At 34.1% G+C, this 22,017-nt stretch overlaps 3 protein-coding genes across 18 annotated transcripts in view; 1 reads left to right on the top strand and 2 right to left on the bottom strand.

Moving 5' to 3' along the window:
- Positions 1-2,373: 2,373 nt before the first annotated feature.
- LOC141404333 (nurim homolog) lies at positions 2,374-3,729 on the bottom strand. Its single transcript, XM_073987854.1, has 3 exons — positions 3,212-3,729; positions 2,945-3,115; positions 2,374-2,880 (listed from the first exon to the last, which is right to left on the bottom strand). The coding sequence occupies exons 1-3, from the start codon at positions 3,536-3,538 to the stop codon at positions 2,617-2,619; spliced, it is 762 nt and encodes a 253-aa protein (XP_073843955.1). The 5' UTR covers positions 3,539-3,729; the 3' UTR covers positions 2,374-2,616.
- A 3,090-nt stretch (positions 3,730-6,819) lies between these two features.
- Positions 6,820-22,017, top strand: part of LOC141403351 (zinc finger Y-chromosomal protein-like) — a 30,721-nt gene continuing 15,523 nt past the window's right edge. For 2 of the 5 annotated variants that reach the window (XR_012412778.1, XR_012412777.1), the window contains exons 1-2: positions 6,823-7,208; positions 7,271-8,721. Coding sequence is in view for 3 of the 5 variants with exons in the window: in XM_073985637.1 (XP_073841738.1) it covers positions 7,074-7,208; positions 7,271-8,695 (1,560 nt within the window). In the remaining 2 variants the exon portion in view is untranslated. Of the gene's footprint in view, positions 7,213-7,270; positions 9,023-22,017 lie in introns of those variants that run through there. The other 3 variants (XM_073985636.1, XM_073985637.1, XM_073985638.1) reach the window with 3 other exon arrangements.
- Positions 10,275-22,017, bottom strand: part of LOC141403352 (uncharacterized) — an 80,288-nt gene continuing 68,545 nt past the window's right edge. For 2 of the 12 annotated variants that reach the window (XM_073985648.1, XM_073985650.1), the window contains 4 exons: positions 11,865-12,075; positions 11,680-11,801; positions 11,035-11,586; positions 10,275-10,973 (listed from right to left, as the gene is read on the bottom strand). In XM_073985648.1, coding sequence (XP_073841749.1) covers positions 10,535-10,973; positions 11,035-11,586; positions 11,680-11,801; positions 11,865-12,026 — 1,275 coding nt within the window. In that variant the 5' untranslated portion in view covers positions 12,027-12,075 and the 3' untranslated portion in view covers positions 10,275-10,534. The other 10 variants (XM_073985642.1, XM_073985646.1, XM_073985639.1 and 7 more) reach the window with 10 other exon arrangements.

The following is a 22,017-nucleotide window of genomic DNA, read 5'->3' as shown; positions in this document are numbered from 1 at the left end:
AAATCGAGTTTGAAACATTGTTTTCCTTAAAGTCTTTCGTGAAATTTCGGTCAAAATATAGTTTTTGTGTCTTATTTCATGAAATTCTGGCTTATGTGAAAAATCGTCATTTTGGACCATAACATGGTACAATCATTACAAGGTAGGACACAGCAAACATATTGTTTAGGTGATAGCTTAGAAAGGCCGCAGAGAATAGTGGTTGTTTGTGGAGATGAGCAATGGTGATACAAACCCGAGTGTTACCGATAAATAAAAGAGGAGAAAATAAAACACAAAGGTTTTTAGTGTGTATAATAATAACAATGGTGTGTAGGTGATTTATTTAGGCGAAAAGTACTGATGACTTTACCTGGTGTGGGTGAGACGCGTTACAATTCGCGAGTAAACCGAGAAGTACTTCCGTACTGGTGAGGAGATGACTAATAAGTGATTTGTGTATAAAAACTGAAAGTGAATCAAGGCTGAGGCAATCACTGCTTATTGGAAAGTTCTCACTACGATCCGAACTGAGCGAATACAGTTCCAGGGAGAAATTGCAGAGAAATTCCACTACCAAGAGAGTACTCTCTACGATCCGCGCTGAGCGAACATAGCCTCTGAGAAGATTTGTAGGGCAATGATTGGAAATATCACCCTACGGTCCGCCGTAAGCGAACATAGTTTCTCAGAGGGTTTGTAGAGAACACTTAAGGAAGGGAGGCCTCTCTGCGATCCGAACTAGGCGAACAAAGGCTCCCTGGAGATTTGTAGTGAAAATACCAATAGAGAGTTTCTAACTTAAACATTAGCCGCCAGCCTTGAAACACATAGGGGTGTTTCAACATAAAATGATTGAACATAAAGTAACTTACAACTAGGAATCCAAGTATGTAAATTCAGTTAAGGTGAGCTTTGGCGATTTTATATTTAAAATTCCGTATTGTAATGTATTAAGTTATAGTCGTTGCGTAACTAATACAAATGGAGAAGGTAAAAATAAATTAATGACAAGATCATCATCCCGATGATGATTTAATTCGAAAAAATGCATTCATCCGACAAAAGGTGATATTAGTTTTTGATGGGCTGTTCTCATAATCGATTATAAGAGGAGTGTTATCATTTTAAGTGGTGAAAACCGATAGGAAAGCATCCTGGTGAGAATATTTTAGAATTTTGGCTTTTGGTTGTCTGTTGGTGCAGTCTTTTTGAACATTATTCGTTCGAATTATCGGGAGAAGAGGACATTGGACCAGTTAGGATCCATCCGAATACCGTATTTTGTGCAAGAAGTGAACCGAGTATATTTGGGTGAATTCCGTCTAAAAGGATTTTTGGGTATAAATCAGCTCCAATCAATAGTTCTACGGGTCTACTATCAAGAAAGTGTGGATCAGCTAACCGAATGTTTGGTAAACGATGTGTTATATCGGGATCTATTGAGAAAGATGGAAGATCATCCGATATTCGAGGGAGAATAAATGCTTCTGTTTGAAGTACCAAAGAAGAATTGATTTTTGAACCGATTTTCAGAGAACAACTCTTCTGAGTTCCCGTTACTCCTGAAATACGAGCTAGAGCTGAGCAGGTGGGCAAATTTAACCTTTTCCTTATGGTGTCTGAGATAAAAGAACCCTCTGATGCTGGATCAATCAGAGCTCTAACTGGATACTTTTTACCGTAATGGATTAGATTCACTATAGCACTTTTTAGAGAAGTTTTACAAGGCTGAAATACTCAGGAAATGTCGCCAACCCCTTAGTAAGGGTATGCACAATATGCAGAAATTTCTGGGCCTAATTCGTTTTATTTAATTGTTGTCTTATTATTTATTTGTGATAAAACGAGTTTCTGTATAATCAGATTTTCTCTACGACCATCCTAACCATATATGCATTTGCATAGGATTCCGCTGTCTACTCAGAACATACCCGAATGCATTGAAATTTATGCCATGGAACAAATTGAATACTCTACCAGCTGACGGAAAAAAAACAGAAATTTTTTTTTAAATTGTAAGTTTTTTCTAAGTAGCCGGCCTTTGGCCGTGGATTTAAGACTTTCTCCTATGGACAGGAGCCATTTAGGGCACGAAAACAACATTTTTTTAATTTAATTTTTTTGTTCTTACTTTAACAAGGGAATTTTCGGAACTTCAGGGGCCCATATCTCGGGCCCAACAAACTTTACATTTTTGTAATCAGGACGTAAAGATCTACCTGTGGTAAACATTTAAGATTTTTCCGCCAGCTGGTAGAGTATTCTATTTATGCCCCAACTTGCTCTCAGTAGGCACACACTGCCTGTCACTGGAGCAAATATTTGCTAATGTGACCTTACCTTAAGTCAACTTAAGCTTCCCTTGATTCTGAGGTTCTGGTAAAAACCAACTTTGGTACTATTTATCTTTAATACAGAAAAAAGTTTTTTTGATACAATACAATTATAAAAAGTCTTAAGATTTAATCTTATTAACTATTGAAATTATGAAGATGGTTGTCTTGCGACAATTAGAAACAGAACACTTTAATTTCATATGGAAGTGAAGTCATATATCGACAAAGATTTTTTCCATGACGAGTTTGTAATTATATGCCGTACTCAATAGTATGCAGTAGTAGGTGTAGGTACATTTTATTGAGCCTTTAATTCATCTTTCTTGCGTTGCAATTGACATTTTTGATAAATCAGATCACTGTGATCGGTAGACCACGCAACGTACATGTAAGAAGTCAACATGACGGCTAACAACAAGCGATCTAAAGTCATTAGGTTGGTTGCCCACAAAATCACAGTTAAACCAACAAAGGATGGATGACGGACATGAGCAAACAGATGTCTCAACTCGAATGATTTGTATGCCAAGGGTTGGGCATACGACTTCATGTCATAGTAGGCCTAAACATTACAAAAACAAGAGTGTAGAATATTATATTTTTTCCACAACGTATTAAAAGCAAACCTGTTTAATTCCTATTATTTCGGGCAAATCCATAATCATACTACCACCACAAATGATCATCCATGCGAAAGCATGTAATAAAACAAATGACCACCACAACCATTTATTAACTTCGACATCAACTTGCCACAGAATAATCGAAGATGCTGTTATCCAGTTTTTAATTAAATACTGCAACAAAGAAAAGAAATCAAACATTACAAAAGCCAAATTATTGGCACAACAACATAACATACTAGTTGAGTATTCAAATATCATCATACATACATGTAAACAAAACGATGATGTCAAACTATAAATAGCCCGTTCCGCTGATGTTAAACCAATCGATTGAAATAGTTTCTTCGCCAAATTTGATTTCATAAAACTGTGTTGGAATATGAAAAGTATCAAATATAAAGTGTTGAAAACCATTGGTCCATAGGCAGTTTCCAGACGTGACTGATTATCCAATAAATTGAAGACCCATGTATATATCTTGGAGGTCTTTCGAGGCGCGGACAAAAATTGGACTAAATGCGTTACCACATACAGAGTATAAACAAATGATATGAGGGCGAGCACCAGAACTATGTATTGTTTTATGGATGCCATAATTATGTTTCAATTTGTGTATTATATCCAGTTAAAAAGAAATTCTAATTTTTTTAATAAACAAACTAACTGCCCGTTGTTATTTCATTCCTCCGTAATATCCAAAATAACATAGTATCGCAGTGATACCTAGTGCAAACGCGGTAAAATCATCTAATCCATGTGAATTGATAGCATTACCCTGCGTTTACACAGTTGAGTACATGTATTGATTGTCAAATCCCAAAACTTGCCTGTGTGACGTAGGCGTCCAGACAACTGCAAAAACAGTTGTAAAATTATGAATGAAAATAGTCGATTTCTTTTCGTTTTCCGTTCACATATTTTGTTTTTGTTCATGTTCAATTGTTTTCAAAACATTTCAATTATTATCTCACTAATTTTTACAAAAAATGTAAAGAATTTGTTAACCCGACTGTCTGTGAAAAATTGATGGACAGCTGGGAGACAGCCGACAAATGTATGTATGTGTTAGTAAATCAGAGTTGTATTTGTACACAGTCTGTCTTGTGTAAACACCTGTCTTATGTTTTGGGTACAACTTTTACTATTTTTGGAACAGTTATCTACCAATAATATTCTGGAGCATAACTGAAGTGATTTATATTTTTTACTCTATTTGGTACTTTTAAAATAAACAGTGAAGTTCTAAATTTCATATGTTTTTGTAAAACCGACTAACTTTGCATATACATCTACCTTTATTATTGCTCCATGTCATTCATGGTACAAATACACAGGTAGCCGCATCGGCAATTGTTGGTAACATAAGATGTCAAAATTTGACATCAATTCAATAAAGTTGACACATTATCTAACCATCAGCTGGCATGATAATGCTACCTGTATTATTGTACCATGATGTCATTTGACGTTTTACGCCATGGCTACAAGGTTGTATTTTTCAGCGATTTTCATAACTGGCCTACCTCTACTTTATTATACCATGGTTGCAACTGTTGGTACTTTTTTAGGCAAAAACAGGGTTGTATATCACGAAATGAGATGATTTCATTTTTGTATGCAAAATCATGGTGAAAGAAAGAAGGTGATACAATAGGCCTGTTCGATAACTTCGCAAGTAAAAAGTATTTGCAAGTTCTTGCAACTACTTGTAAAGGCCTGCGTACATAAGCTGCTTTGCCTGATTGCCTTGCTTTGCTGCTTCAATAAAAAAATAAAAGAACAAAGAAGGCCGACCCAATTTCCAACTGATGGCAACCCAGTTCGAAATTTCGTCTTTATTCTATTATTTTTATTACGTCAGAAATGAAGCAGGTAAGCAAGGCAATCAGGCAAAGCAGCTTATGTTCTCTTTTACTGAACAAGTTTGTTATCGAACAGCATTTTGTAAAAGTTTGTACAAATTTGTACAAACTTTTGAGTTATCGTACAGACCTATTAATACCAACTCATGGTACAATAAGAAAGGTAGATGCATCGGCGAATTGCTACAACAAAGCAACTTTTTTTGTAATGTAAACTGTCAAAATTTTCGCCAAATGGTCTCTTGTTGGCTCTCTTTATCGCTTGTGTTTGTCTCTTACTTACCGAATCATATGGTTTTTTGTTTTGATTTTTCATGGCGAATTCATAGTTTTTTGACGTTTTAGATTCGATCGGCATCTACCTTTCTAATTGTACCATGTATCAACTGATAAATAACAAATATTTCGCTTCTATAAAGAATGTCTGTATACAACATGATTATTTAACTGAACAATATTTTACCGTTTTCTTTTACCAGTTGTGATATTTCGAGCAAAAATTTTTGACAGCAAATGAAGACTACCACCTGAATTCGCCTTTTGGATCACCTTATTAAATTCGCCTTGTGCAAAGTTATGGAAAATTTTGCTTGATTTCGGTCGAAATCACGAAAAGCCTGCGAAATCACGAAAGGATGCCGAATGTAAACCAAGCATAATGCGTTCTTGTGAACAAGCAATTCGCCTATGCGTCTACTTTGTTTATTGTGCCGCGGAGTCATGATACAATTATGCTAAGTTTACATTTACGAAATCCACTCGATTTCAACTGTCAATTCCATAGCTCAAACGTCAAATGAAATCTCATCTGGATATCATTTGACGTTTAACCTATGGATTTGACAGTTGAAATCGAGTGGATTTCGTAAATGTAAACCAAGCATTAGGAAGGTAGATGCATCGGCGAATTGCTATAACAAAGCAACTTTTTTTGTAATGTAAACTGTCAAAATTTTCGCCGAATGGTCTCTTGTTGTCTCTTTTTATCGCTTGTGTTTGTCTTTAAAGTGATGACATGCTATCTCTTACTTACCCAATCATATGGTTATTTGTTTTGATTTTTCATGGCGAATTCCTAGTTTTTTGACGTTTTAGATTCGATCAGCTGGGCTGATGCATCTACCTTCCTAATTGTGCCATGCGCGGAGTTAACAAAATGCATGGCCAAATTATAAAGGTCCTCTCACAAAAACAAATGATTTTGATTTGAGCTGTCAAAATTCATATTTGTCATTTGAATTCGCTGTGAGGTAAAGAAATGTCAAACTGTAGAGGAACAGGTAGATGTATATCGAAAAAAGAAAGCAAATCAACTTTATGTTGTACACGTAAAATGTCAACATTTGTTGTGTTTTGTATTAGAAATTAATTTACAATAACTTATTTTGGCATTTAAAGATCGATCAGCTGGTATATTCTGTTACGCCAAACAAAAATAACTGCGTCAACAACTTTTTCTCGAAAAATGTTATGTATGCATCTACCTTAATTGACAATAAAGAAATACGCGTCAAACCATGGTACAATTACTTAGGTAGAAACATCGGCGAATTGCTACAACAAAGCAACTTTTTTTGTAATGTAAACTGTCAAAATTTTCGCCAAATGGTTTCTTGTTGTCTCTTTTTATCGCTTGTGTTTGTACAGTGAAGCGAACACATGCTATCTCTTACTTACCGGATCATATGGTTTTTGTTTTGATTTTTCACGGCGAATTTCTAGTTTTTTGACGTTTTAGATTCGATCAGCTGGGCTGAGGCATCTACCTAAGTAATTGTACCATGCCCATGGCACAATTACCAGGTATATGCATCAGCGAACAACTACAACAAAAACCAGTTCAGTACTGTGAAATGTCAAAAATGTTTTCCAAAAATAAAGCGATTCACACAATTTTTTCAACAAAATTTTGTTAGGCAGATACTAATAAACGCATTATTACAAAAATCAAACAAAAATTCAAAATTTTTCGTTTAAATTTTTGTTTTTTAATTTTGTATTTTCACTTACAACAACTTTTTTGACAGCTCGCAGTACATCAGCTGAGCTGATGCGAGTACCTGTATGATTGTGCCATGACCATGCCTCAAACATATTCCGTGTCGGCGAAAACAAATTTTTCGCCTTTGTTTATGAATTTTGACATTCCAAATCTTTGTTTTTGTTTGAATTCGCTTGAGAGAGGACCTGTATAATTGGGGGCCATGACGGAATGTAAACAAATGTTGTTTCAAAGCTACTTGCAAAATATGTAAATAAAAAGTAAAATGAATGGGTACTGTAACTTTTGTAGCAACAAAAATGTACAAACGATTCTTAAAACACAAATCATATCCCTTCCAAATGGAGAAAAACTCAACTTGAAAGAGATGGTCAATATATTTTCCCTTGGCATTGTTAATGTAAGTATGTGAATCCCATATATTATGAATTGAAGCAGCTTATTGAATAACTTTTCCAAAAGTTACTACCTGATGCTATATGGTCGATGTGTCACAAATGCCTAGGTCAATTAAAAAATTGTTATGCATTTGTACAACAAATAAAAGAAACTGCAGTTATATTAAGGAAAAGTGAAGAGCAAACAAAAGAACAGGTTTCCAGTGATGCAACAAATTATGATAGATTACTAAAACACCAAAGGCCACAAAACCCTGCATTTAGACCAATTTTACCAAAGACTTGCAAACCTGAAGAACCTAAGGCAGAGGATTGTATTCGAATACCGGAACGTAATACATCCCGTGTGTACAGATGTCTACAATGTGGGGAAACGTTTAAGGCATATAAACATCTGCGCGCCCATGAAACAGATAATTGTAAAGGAATAAATATTATTAGTGGAGTTTTTGTATGCCAATTTTGTCATTTATGCTTTAAAGATGTTCATTCGCAGACAAATCATCAAAATCAGCAGCACGCCGAACACAGTTTCGCCTGTTACCTTTGTAAAGAAAAACAATTTATGTCCAAGGGATATTTAACCAGGCATATTCATGACATCCACGGTCATACATATCTGCATTTCTTCTGTGGAGAATGTGAAGAATTGACCGTTATGAAAACCAAAGAGAATGTTGAAACACACTTCAACGAATATCATTCCTTGAAATGTGGAAAAGGAAAAAGCGAAATTGATAATAATGCAGAAGATGCACTAAATGAGGATGACATGGATTTGGAAATGCATGAAGAATTTTTGGATGAATTTCTCTTAGCCCATACTAATGAGAATTCTTTTCAATTCTCAGAATGCTGGGAAGCATTAGATCTACATTTGCCCGATATGCTTCATGGAAATTCCACAAACTTTCAAAACAATGAAAAACAATCGGAAGAGTTTGTCTGCCCAAAATGTTTCGAAAGATATCACAAGATGCCTACATTGCTTAAGCATTTAGTTGAAATCCACAAATTACCTCTACTGGTGTGTCGTTCTTGCCAAAAATCATTCAATTCTACCAGAGACTTTCAAAAACATAGGAAAACAAAATGTCAACTGAGTGTTTCAACAACAGCTATCCCTTGTCCATACTGCAGTAAAGAATTCTCAACGACATTGAATCTTAAACAACATATTCGTACCATTCACAGCCAAAATAAGAAGCATACCTGCCAGTTGTGCGATAAACAATTTGCAACGTTAGATCATTTAAAGAAACATGTCCTTAGTCTACATCAAAATGAACGCAAGCATGTTTGTAATATCTGTTCAAAACGTTTTACACAATTGTGCCACTTGAAACAACATTTGGCCATTCATACAACAGGAAAACAATTTGAGTGTACGGAATGTCCAGATAAATTTTGGCGAAATGTGGACATGAAGCGACACCGAAAAAAGCAACACAATGTAGTGTCGAGTATATCGAATGAAAATGCTTCTTAGCGATGTCAACAAAAGAATTCTAAAAGGTATGTTTTAAACGTTTTTTCTAATGGTATTGAACGAACGGAAATATTAAGGTTTGAAAAATAAAATGTACAGAAACTCATTATGAGAATTGTTAAATTTTTATGTCCACGCAAAAAATGCATCTTATTACTCAGGGAAATAACGATTGCAGCAATTCGTAAGTTAAGGTCACGTTATGCAAAAATTTGACCCAAATTTGTTTTTCCATATTTGCCTAAACAAGTGTGAATTTCATACAGATTTGTTTTTGTGTCCACAATACGCGTAAAATCGAATAAAATAAATAAAAAAAATCAGCGGTTTTCTTTTTTGTTTTTGAATAATACTTGTGGCAAAAAAACATTTGATATATTAGCCGAATGTGACCGCACCTTTAGATTCATTGTGAGAAGTTTGGGATGCTAGGGATCTGTCTCAACATCAAACGGAGAATTACGACAGCTAATATAGCATAATGTAAATCAAGACTAATTAAAATTTTTGGGACTAATTTATTTTACCCTTCGCAGAAAAAATCCTTTAAATCGTATGTTTTTTGTGAAACTTTCCAGGTCTTTTCTTTTTTTGTGCTGTTATGTTGTTCCTAAAGTCCATTTGTCCATATTTATATTAGGCAATTTTCCTTGCGGCAATTGTCAGTTAGATGGAGGCATATGGTAACACTTTGCCTCTCAACACCCTCCCTCACCGACAAACTGGCAATTGCCGCAAGGAAAATTACCTAATATAAATATGGACTTAGGCCTTCTTTCCAGGTCTTTATCGGGAAGTATTCATTTCCCCAACAAAATGTATAGGTACACCATAGGAATTATTATTTAGGGGTAGTTTACACTATATGTATATGTCATATGACATGAAATTTTCCATCGTTATATATTCGCTAATATGTGTAATATTGGAGATTTTCCTTTCCCCATTTACTCTGTGCGTCCACACCAGCAAAAATGTAAAAAAAACTACGTCTCCACATTGCCTCCGTGGTTAAATATGGAATGTTTTTATTTCGTGTCATATGACATTGATAGATAGTGTAAACTACCTCTTAGTGATAGTCAAAGAAAATGCCATATCCTTATAGACCTTGGATATGGTATTTTCTTTGACTATCACTAACCCCTAATAAAGATAACCTCTAATAATAGTTACGTTAGGTTTTAGGATACGCTGCTGCCTTTCGTATTTGACAGCCAAATCACTCGGGGGCCAGCGGCTCATTGAGTTCATCCTGAAATTAGATAAAAGGGGGGTAGGAGAGGAGAAAGACAGACAAAAGCTAGAAGGATAGCAAATGTAGCAGAGAGATAGGAAAGGGAAGAAGTTAGTTGAAGTTGTTGACCCGCCCCATAGTCATCTAAGGCTCCTGCAGTAGGATAACAGCGCGATATCCTGAAAAATAAGAGAGGAAGAGGTTCAATCTTGACTCACCGTTTAGGGCATCGGCTGAGGAGGTGTTCGATTGATTCGGTATTTTCCACATCCTCCACACAGTCTGCAATACTCAATACTCTTGTAATAGATCTGATGCCGATAGATTAAATTATAAAAATGATTCGTATTGTAAATTATATTTTATTGTATCTAAGTATTTTCAAAGACATATAAACTTTTGGAGATAACATTCGTAGTAATGATATCATAACAATCATTTTAACCTCTATGGCAACAGTTAGTGGAATGGAAATTTCTATGGAATACAAATCCTTGCTGTTTTGAATATTTTGTTTATCATGCTGTTCGTTAATATTTTTATTTTTTATTCCTTTATCTTTCTATCTTAAATGATGTATTCTCAATATTTTTTCGTTGCTACTACATGTTTTGTTCTTTATTTTTATTATTTATATATTTTTGAAGACAACGACATATTCTCTCAGCGGCATCGATCAATTTGTCTTTACCATGAAATGCTATGGATAACCTGAAACAATTTTGTCGATTTTCCACATTGAGAGCGAATCTTGATCCAACAATGAAAAATATTTTTTCTTCTTCCATGCACATTTTTAAAAATTCACCGGCATTATAGTTTTCTCCCAGAGATATCCATATAAAATAGCCTCCCTCGGGGGATATCATTTGGCAACCAGTTGGCAAGTGTTTTTCGAAGACGGCACAAGTGGCTAACATGCGTTCTTTGTACGCATCATACATACGTTGAATATGCTGCTGAGCTAGACCCAACTGGAATAAACTTGCCACAACACCTGATGTGTAATTATTCAAACAGCCTCCACTATTTATAAAACCACTACAAACAGAAATTAAATTAAAACTCATCTTAGATTTTACATAGATATTTCGGTACTTGCCTAGAATCTAATAATGTTTTCATTCTCTTTGGTACTTCCATCCAGCCCAAACGTACTCCTGGTCCCAATATTTTTGAAAAACTTCCATTTGATATGACATTACCTCTATAGCTATCATCATCTTTTCGATCATAGGCGTATAGTCTTGTTGGGGCTTTCGTTCCTTTATAATATAAAATGTTGTAGACATCATCACATGTTATAAGAAAATCATATTTTCTGGTCAATTTTACTAAAGCTTCGCATACTTCGGTGGAAAAGCGAATACCAGTTGGATTGTGATATGTTGGTATTGTATAGTACATGGCCCAGAATTCTTTTTTATTACTTTCGAATTGCTTTTCTTTCAACAACTTTTCAAAATCATCCAAATCCACACCATTTTCATTCATCTTTACACACACAATATTAAGTGTTTGGAATTGTTTCATGCTATCCAACGCCAGCATATAGGTGTATTCGTCTACAAATACATAACCATTTAAATCTACCAATGTACCAAGGATAACTTGTAGGCCTTGTGAAGCTCCGCTTGTGATAATCAAATCTTCACTGAAAAGAAAAAAATATGTATTAAAACACATTTAGGATCAACAGAATTTTTGTTTTACTCAATTTTCCTATTGAAGTGGGTGCACAACTTACCATTTTACATCAGATCCATACATTTGCGTAAAATACTTTGCAATTTCAAATCTTGCCTCGTAAGTACCAGATGTGGGACCATATTGAAAAAGCATGGACAAGTTTTGTTCTTTGTCAATTTTCTGCAATACAATTGATAAATACAAAAAAACTATGTACATTTAAAAATGTATATAAATACAAACCATGCGATGTTCAGTGGCCCGACAAAAAATATCTCCACAATGTTGTAATAGATCAGTTCCCGGAGCTCCAACTCCCAAATTTAATAATTTCGATTGGTAAACATTCCATTCGGTGCCATCGAAAAGATTTGTTAATTTGCGCTCCTCGTTTAGTAAAGACATTGTCAACTGACAGTAACAAATTACGTCCAAACTCCAATGAATGCAGCAACTAAATGAAAGCAAATTTCTCTAATGGCTAGGGATTTTTGTGGCAAAAATTAGATACAAATGTATGTACATATGTAGTTCGTACTAGTTTTCTTGGGGTTTCTTTCTAATCTATTTTAATTATAATAGGGGTACAATAATAATTATCATGTCATATTCATTTGTTGGCAAACACTAGCTTCATTATGAACCACAATCACATACATACATATCTTATCGTATTTATATTTATTGTATTGTTTTAATTAGAGAAGATTTAAAATAGGAACGTATGTTTTATGTTGTCGTCAATTCCCGAAGAATGGTTGTGGTTAATTTTTGTCCATATGATAAGTTGACGTTACAATGTGAAAATATGGTCGATGAATGGAAAAAATACTTTCCATATTGCACATTTTTCTAACACACATACATATCTTTAGCAACTTTACACCATTGGAAATTAAGAAAACATCAGATGAAGTTCAATTTCAAATACCAGTTGTAATTTAGAATTTGTTGAGTTATGGACCAATATTACCCATAAATCGGTAGGAAATTCCAATAACATTGGTAATTAACGAATCATGCAGTATTCCTTAAACCTTACCGATACCAACAGTGTATAACGTTTATTATTTTTCATTTCATTCATAGTTTTACGTTGCAATTTCACGGACCCGTATCAGAATGAATACTACTGATCTATTGACGTCATAACGGGCAAAATCATTGGAAATTCGTGAGTCTATAAAGGCAAAAAGTTTTTGAAAGCCCGTCAGATGATAATTTATCCCACACATTTTGTGTATAGACATTTCACAGGCTTCCCACAAAAAGAAAAGGTTTTAACACATTTAGTACTCGCTAAAGCCCATTAAGTATAGTACACATTGACAAGCAGAACTGACAGTCATCGAGGTCTATTTCGTGAATATCAAAGCCTAACTGAAAAATTTCTTTTGTAATCTCTAAATAATACCGTATATATTGTATTTCAAAAGTTTTTAGCTAAATAAAAGTTGTTATTTGCAGGAAGATTGTCCTAAAAGTACGTTGACTGTCAGTTTTGAATTATAATGTGTACTCCCCTTTACAATGTAGGCAGTCTTTCAAAAGAAATATTTTACAAAAAATTTTATAAAACGTGCAATTTTGTTGCAAATGTATTGGCCACCACTGTATATTGTCACATTGACTATAGTAATATATACACAGGGTGATGATATACATGTAAAAACATATAGTGTAATGCTAATATTCATTGAATGCTGTAGAAAATATCTGAGGTTTCACGACTTGTACTTATCATTCATGTTATTCGTTTATATGCTGAAGAAAAGATGGGATCTTTCACTAATAATTTGAACCAGTGTAAAATATCCAGTCAAATCCTGGCATCGTATGGAACCACTACATTTTTACTTCATCAACGTGCAATTAGCACAAAAATACAGTTCTTTGTCTTTTTTTCTTGTTTACAATGAATCTAGTCAATAAGTCCCGGTCCCCACTAGCGAAAATTCAATGAAATAATTTCATGAAATTGGCCGTACTTAGATCGAGTTTCCCACTACAGTAATTTCATAAAATTACTTTAGTATGGAACTCGATCTAAGAACGCATAATTTCATGAAATTTTTCAATGAAATCACTCTAGGGTGGACAGGGGCTTAGAACAAAATCTTTCGGACAGAATTCGGTCCGACTTAAGCAGACGAGTCGTACGTCCGACTATGCCAGAACTGGCAAGAAATCGATGACACTATCGATAATATCGATTATTTTTTATAAATTCAATATCGATAGATAGTTTTCTCTATCGATATTGTCGGATTAAAAACCGTTACCCGGCATTTACAAATGCCAGTATTGGCAAGACAATAGCAAAAATACAAACCTTTTTCACAAATACAGTTATAAATGTTTAAATATACACTTGTGCTCATACAATTAAGTCACTGAAACCAAATTACAAATGCAGAATACAATTTTTTATATTATGAACGAAATAAGAATAACTTTATTATGAAACTAGAAAAAAGACACAAATTAACTAAAATAACACATTTCCAATGTATTATAACATAAAATAAACATAATTTAAGAAAAAAACAAAATTAACTCCATTTTTCGCTGCTCACATAATTAAGTCACTAGGACGAAAATAGCTTATTCGTCAATATTAATAAAAATTTTCACTTTATAAGCTTTAGTATTGCTAATATTTGGTTGGAAATCCCTTTCGTAGGATGACTTCTTCACATCTCTTCCTCATTGAACTGACGAGTGTGGAACATTGCACAGGAGTGATTTTGTACCATTCGTGTTTTATAATTTTCCACAAGGATGATTTGTTTGCTGGTTTTCTAACTGCGACGGCTCTTTTTATGATACCCCAAAGGTTTTCGATGGGATTTATGTCCGGGCTTTGTGGTGGCCACTCAAGGGTTTTAATACAATTAGCAGCAATCCAGTCTTTTACTACTCGTGAGCAGTGTTTGGGGTCGTTGTCCTGTTGAAATATCCACGCCAACGGTAAATCATCTGCATAGTCGTTTAGTAGATGTTTATCCAGGATATCCCTGTACATAACACCGGTCATTTTACCTTCTATTTGGACAATTGGACCCACGCCGGATGCCGTAAAGCATCCCCATACCATTACAGAAGAACCGCCATGCTTCACTGTTTTCTTTGTGTATCTTGGATTTAATTCCTGTAGTGGAGGACGTCTAACATACGGTTTACCATCATTTCCGAACACATTAAATTTAGATTCATCGCTCCAAACGATTAAATTCCAGAATTCGGATCCCTAATGTAGATGCTGCTTAGCAAACGACAGTCTTTTTATAATATTTCTTTTTGACACATTGGGTTTACGTCGTGCAATTCTTCCATTCAACGAATTTTCTTGCAAGCGTCGGCGGACAGTTTGTGCCGATATCTTTACTCCATAATATTCCTCCATCTGTGCTCTAATCTCTGTAGATGTGAGAAACGGATCAGCTTTACTTAGCATAACCAATCGCCTATCATCAGCTGATGTAGTCCTTCTTGGCTTCTTACGGGGTAAATTCTCGAAAGTTCCATGATTTCTAAAATGCTGGATCGCGTTATTGACTTTTCCACGGGAAAAGTTCAAAATTCGAGAGACCTCAGCAACAGTTCGGTGTTTTTCGAAGAGTTCCCATATTACTTTCCTTTCACAAGGAGTTGAACTCTGTTTCTTACCCATTTTTCTGAGAAGCTTGGAGAAACTGATCTTAAAAGTGTTTATTGGTGATGTACTGGCTCGTTTTAAGTAACAACGATTGAATACCGTTATAAACAAATATATTTTTACAAAAACTATGACTTACAAAAACAATGACTTAATTATGTGAGCACGAAAAAAATGAGGATGCACCAAACAAATGTAACGATGTAGCAAAGCACTCAATTTTTTTGTAAACTATGCTCACAATTATTAGAACTCACAACAACAAATCTACCAACCAAAAGAAAATATGTAAAAATAAGCCGTTATACTTTTATTCAATGTTTTGAGATGTCATTATAAGGTGACTTAATTGTATGAGCACAAGTGTATGTATAGAAAAAAGTATGAATGTATTGGCGAAAAAAATTTGTAACTTTGCTATTGTCTTGCCAATACTGTCTGTGTGTAAACTAGAGCTGGCAAAAAATCGATGGCACTATCGATAAAATCGATTATTTTTTAAAATTTAAATATCGATAGATAGTTTTTCCTATCGATATTATTGGGAAAAAACCCCACCTAACCCTGCGTTTACACAAGACAGGAACGTTGACTACATGTATTGATTGTCAAAAACCCAAAACTTGCCTGTGTGACGTAGGCGTCCAGACATGTTTTGTTTTTGTTCATGTTCTTTTGTTTTCAACACATTTCAATTATTATCTCACTTATTTTTACAAAAATGCCAAAAATTTGTCTTCCCTACTGTCTGTGAAAAAATGATGGACAGCTGGGAGACAGCCGACAAATGTATGTATGTGTTATAAATCAGAGTTGTATTTGCAGACAGAAAATTCATTATAATAAATAGAAATTTCGCTGCTTTTCGGGTTTGTGTGTGTGAGTAAGTAAGTCAGTAGTCACACGTACACATTTTTTGGAAAAGTAAAATGTATTTTTTGAATATTTTTATAAAATAAAAACAATTGTTTATTCTCCTTTACATTTCTGTGAACTACTTGTGCAAAATGTCAAGTAAAGCATTGACATTTCCGTCATTTTCATCTCCAAGTTAATGGTGTTGGTGGTAATATATTATATCGAAAATATCTAATGTTGGAAATATCGATGGTTGTCGAGCTCTAGTGTAAACGCCTAGTTAACCTAATGTTATGTTCCCACGAGCGTTTGAAGTACGTTGTTCGCGTCTCGAAATACGTACACGAATTAACCCGATTCCACGACTCCATTCCACAGTGGATGCGCCCAACGACAAAAATCAAAAAATTCATGTCGTCGTTTCAAAACTTTAAAAATGCAAATAGATTCAAAACATTCCAAATTTTTCGAAACTCAACTTATTTTTTCCATTTTTCGCGGTTCTTAAGGAGAAAACGCCTCATGAACATGACTAATTTTGAAGAAAAGTATGTATTTAAAAATGATAAAAAATACTTATATTCTAAGCGAATTTATGAAACAAAGGACTATTTTTAACGCCTTAACTTATGATGACTCATTTAGTAAATTGCCTAAGCTTCATTTTTCTAGTTATGAAAATTCCTCTAAATCGCAAGGGTTGCCAAATATTTTGGTTATAATATTGGTAAAAATGAAATTATTTAATATAGATGTATGGATTTCCTTAAACTTTTAGTCACTTTCAACAAATTCGAACAAATGGCCACTAGTGCCAAATTGTAGCCTAGCGCCTGTTGATTTCAAAACTGTATAGACTTTTTGCGGAAATTTGCGGTTTTGGCAGTTATGACCAAAAGTTTAACACCGTTTTATAGTTGCTGAATTTATATTTTTTGGAATACTTTTAAGTAATTTTATTATCCTTTCTTAAATTTGGTTTCAATATAACGTTTTTTTGTGCTATTAGCGATTTCTATGGTCATGGTAACTTAGACCTGTAATGAAAACTCGCGAAAAAAAGATTTGGGGGTAATCACTTTAACAAATAATTTATTTTATTTTTGGGACACCCTTATGTTGGACCACGCTAAAAAGTGTAGATTTTTCCCCGCATTGAGTAAAAAATGCATTATTACAAGTAATTCTGCAGACAAATGTGGTTAAATTTTATAAAGTACAAAAAAAGATGGTAACCCTATATGGAGGCTGTGGTCAAAAGTGGACCGATACGACATTTCTTTATAAGATAATGTTCTGAAGTCTGGGATCATTATAAGAATATAGTCGCTTAGAATATTTGGTTGGCATCTGCCCAAATAAATCGATAAATAAATCATTGGGGAGTAAACCAAATCATGGACCAATACTGAAAATTTTTCGTGGAGATGCTTACAATACAATAATAACTCCTGCTACGGATTACAGCAAATTGGGTTGAACAATGTCTTGGTAACAGTAAAATACGTAGAGTGTTTTTAGGCCACTATGACCCATTGATAACAATTTCAGTTCAATATAGCATTTAGAAGTATTTTTGTCACACCTTCCCATGTAAGTGCCACCACTGTGCATTCGTAATTAAGAGAAATATAATTTATTTTTCCTTACTTTTTGTTTCCTCGTTTTCATGAGAATGTGAACACATAACACGTGTAACATTGTATATTAAATGAGCTGGAAAAACACTAACCTTTCCTGCGAATGTATATTTTACATTTAATTGCACACTTTTCATTCACATTTTCCATTAATTTTGGTATTTTCTGTACATTTTTATATGTTACAGTCAACCAAAACACCCTATAAATCTCGAGTTTTAAGGGTAAGGAAACATTTTTATGAAAATCCAAGTACAGTCGAAATCGCTTATAACGTCGGTCAAGGGACCGGCAAAATCGGACGCTATAAGCGATAGTCGTTATAAACGATATTTATAAAAGAGGTAATACAATATTATGTATAGTGACATTTGGGTATAAATACGTTGTTTTATTAAGTAAATAAATAAAATCAATTCAATTTTTTACTTTTTCATTCTATAAATGACAAAATAATAAAAAATAACGATATTAAATTCATTCTTCAGCAGATCGCCTTCAAAATATCACCTTCAGTTAGTTTGTGCTTTTGAATTCCGACATAAGTTTTAAATTTAACTAAGATCGGAGTTTTGAAAGGGTTTCCAAAACACATTTTTGTTTGTAACATCTTCTGAGTAAATAAATTTTTGAAGAGTTTCTACAGCTGGACACGCCTCTGACACTTACAGCATTTGAAACTCTGTTCATTAGAATTGCCTCCATCTAAAACTTCCAATTATGTCGTCGTCATTATATAAGGCAGATGAGAAAACTTTGTCATCGATGGCAAATAATTCATGAATATCTTCTACGTGTTGGGAGAAATTAGAACGAAGATAGATGTCTTCAGAAACGTTTAAAGGTCCATTAACAATCCCGCAAGATGAAGAAAATTATCAATGACAGAAGACGTTACATTTTTCCATGATTCATCTAACACTAACACGTCATCCAACACATTTAATTTCGTACTTTGATCCTTTTCTATTCTTGACAGTATAGTGGATATTTGCTTATCCGGCAATGCTATTTTAATGATTATATTCCACCTTGGATGTGACATTGGGTGACAAACATTCAAGCTTAATTGACTTGAGACCGCCATCTTCGAACATGTTGTGCATAAGTTTGGTATTTTGTTGTTGTTTGAGTTTGAAAAAATATACATACAACAAATTATTAAGAGACAATTTCCTTCTTCGTATGATTCGACGTTATAACCGATATCAAAATTCAAATATTTCACAAAAAACCGACGTTACAACCGATATGACGCTATAAGCGATGACGTTATAAGCGATATTTATTTATTTTTGTGGAATATAAAGGGCAGAAATTCGGGACTTTTGGATTTCGTCGCTATAAGCGATATGACGTTATAAACGACGACGTTATAAGCGATTTCGACTATACATTGTTCTATTTCATATGCTTAATGAACAAAATTTAATACAACAAAAATATATTCCATAATACGAATAACGTTAAATTCTATAAAAATTAAAAAGATAATAGGAAAAAAGTGTTCATACACCCCAATGAAATATGAGATTACCGTAAAATTTATGGAATAAGCAATACAAATTTTACATTTTATTGCTTTATCGAATGTCTGGTTGTCCGTGATACCTTTTAGACAAAATAGGAACATATTTGTGGATTAATTGCCGTCATTCGAGTTCAGAATTCGCGTATAGCTTGTTAAAGCGGACCCCTGCAGATTTCTTTGAGTTTGGAATTTGTTACTTTATAAAACCCCAGAAAATACAGTGGGAGTGAAAATTTTGAGATCCTAGAGCGCTTTGAAGTTGTTCTTGTAAACATTACATGCTCCTGAACTTCGCAAAATGTACGAATTCCCGACTTTTCAGGTATTCTTTGTTGGTGCTTTTATTTTGATGCTTTGGAAACTTTAGTAACGGGTTTGTAGAATAATGTTGTACATTTCTGATTGAGTTAAGGTCCAAAACTTATATCAGACCTTATTACAAAGTAATTCCAAGGCATCTGCTTGTAAATTTGCCCATTGGAATGCTGTGAAAACTATAAACTTTATGAGAAAAGTCAGGAATTCGTATATTTAGCGAAGATCAGGAGCATATATTATCCACAAGAACAACTTCAATGTGCTCTAAGATCTCCAAATTATTGGTCCCACTGTATCTTCTGGATCTTATAAACTACCAGACTGAAAAACTCAAAGAAATCTGCCAGGGTCCGCTTTAACGAGGTATACGCGAAGTCTGACCTTAAATAAAGGCAATTACTCCACAAATATGTTCCTAGGTATTTTGTCAAAAAGATTTCATGGACAACCAAAGAGGACCGAACAACGAATAAAGAACGAACGACGTACCGTGGAAACAGGCTATAAAATTCATTGAAATAAATATAAAATTCGCGGTTTTTCGGTTTGGTGGATGTGAGAAAGTCCGTAGACATACGTACAATTTTTTCATTTGTATAAATAAAATGCATTTTTTATTAAAAACAACAGTTGTTTTTTTTATTTATTTCTGTGAACTACATGTGCAAAACGTCAAAAAAGCATAGACGTTTCGCCAAGTTAATGGCGATGACAAGTTAACGACAATAGTTGGTCTGTTCCTTTACTTCTGAAAATGGCAAAACCGGCAAAAGTAGTAAAAGTTGAAAACTGTCTTGAACGTAAAGTGGGGTTCAGACGATCAGTTTTGACTGACAGCTTTTGGTCAAATATCGATTGCTTCAGTTTTGTTGTGCTGTTCGTAGCGGCCAAACAGTCATTCAAGTTGGATGACAAACCAACAGTCAAGTTGAAAAATTACTGTGTTCACATAGCTATAAAATCATATAAATAACAACTTTTATTAATAAATATGGATGACAAAAAGATTGGATGTGCATTTTTGATCATTTCGCTTTTAGAGGAAGAAAATAAAGTGACAAGAAGAAGGAAATGGGTAAAAAAATGGATAGCCTCCCGAAAACAATATTCACATGTGAATATTTTAAAAGAAATTCGAGATTCTGAGCCAAACGCTGTCCACTCCAGCTCCAGAAGATTCAGATTGCTTTATTTTTTTTTCAATTCCCTTCTGTACGATGAGCGGATTACGTTTATTTTCTTCTTAACGTCGTCAATAGAACAATTCTTCTTGTATTTCTTCATAACATTTAGTAGTTCTCCATATGCTTTTCTTTTAATGTCGCGCATCATATATTCTGGACTGGTTATGTCCCAGAGGCATCTTTGCATTTCGTAGTAACATAAAAATTCATTTAAAAATTAATTTTCGTTGTCCATTTTTGTCGTTTTGTTTGCAATTTCTTGCTTGGCCGATATTAAAATGAAAGAAAAGATCTTTGTCTGCTATTTTTATCTCTTATTTGCAATAATAATCAATCAAATTAATAAAAACACACGACTTTTTTAACTTTTATTTGATATTTACTCTGCTAATTTATTCCTTGACTGACGTTGTTTCGTTCACACGGTCAAACAAACAAACAACCAACAGCTGACTGTCCAACATCCACAAAAAATTTTGTGGTTGCCTGATGACTGACAAAAATGAACGACCACACTGGCAAGCAACCGATTATTTGAGCAAAGCTGTCAGTCAAAACTGATCGTCTGAACCCCACTTAAGCTGGGTACACATTGTCAGTTTTGAATGACAGCTTTGTTGTTGCTTGCTAGTGTGGCCGTTCATTTTTGTCATTCATCATGCAACCACAAAATATTTTGTGGTTGCTGGACGGTTTGACAGTTATCGATAATTGCGAAATATCGACATTCAAAACTGACAATGTGTACCCATCTTTAAAGGAACAGAGCTAGTGATAGCAATCAATTTTTTGAAATGAAACATCGAAAATATCACCTGCGTGAAGTTAGCGACGTCGCCAACTTTCGATAACACAGAGTTATCGAAATTCACAGGGTGACACAGAACGTCAAAAATTCACATTTAGTACTATTTTTGCAACCCTGCTGACGAAAAAAGTTAGCGACGAATATTATAATTAATTAATTTTATAAAATTATGAATGAAAAACTCTAAAAACAATCCATCTTATTATAAATAATAAAATTTAAGTAATTTTCAAGAGTTAAATGTACGTCAATGTTACCAAACCATATCAAATAACGCATTGTTTTGAACCTAAAATTGACCGGTGGTCAGGACAGAGAATCACCTCTGGTATCTTTCCTATACAAACCTCGTCCAAACTGAATGCATGGAATGAAAGAAAGAGTCCCAGAGAACATTTC

This window comes from Musca autumnalis, unplaced genomic scaffold, assembly GCF_047663935.1.
Source record: "Musca autumnalis isolate F117 unplaced genomic scaffold, ASM4766393v1 scaffold_4, whole genome shotgun sequence".
Lineage (NCBI taxonomy): Eukaryota > Metazoa > Arthropoda > Insecta > Diptera > Muscidae > Musca > Musca autumnalis.
Note: the sequence above shows the minus strand (reverse complement) of the source record. Positions and strands in the feature narration are given on the sequence as shown.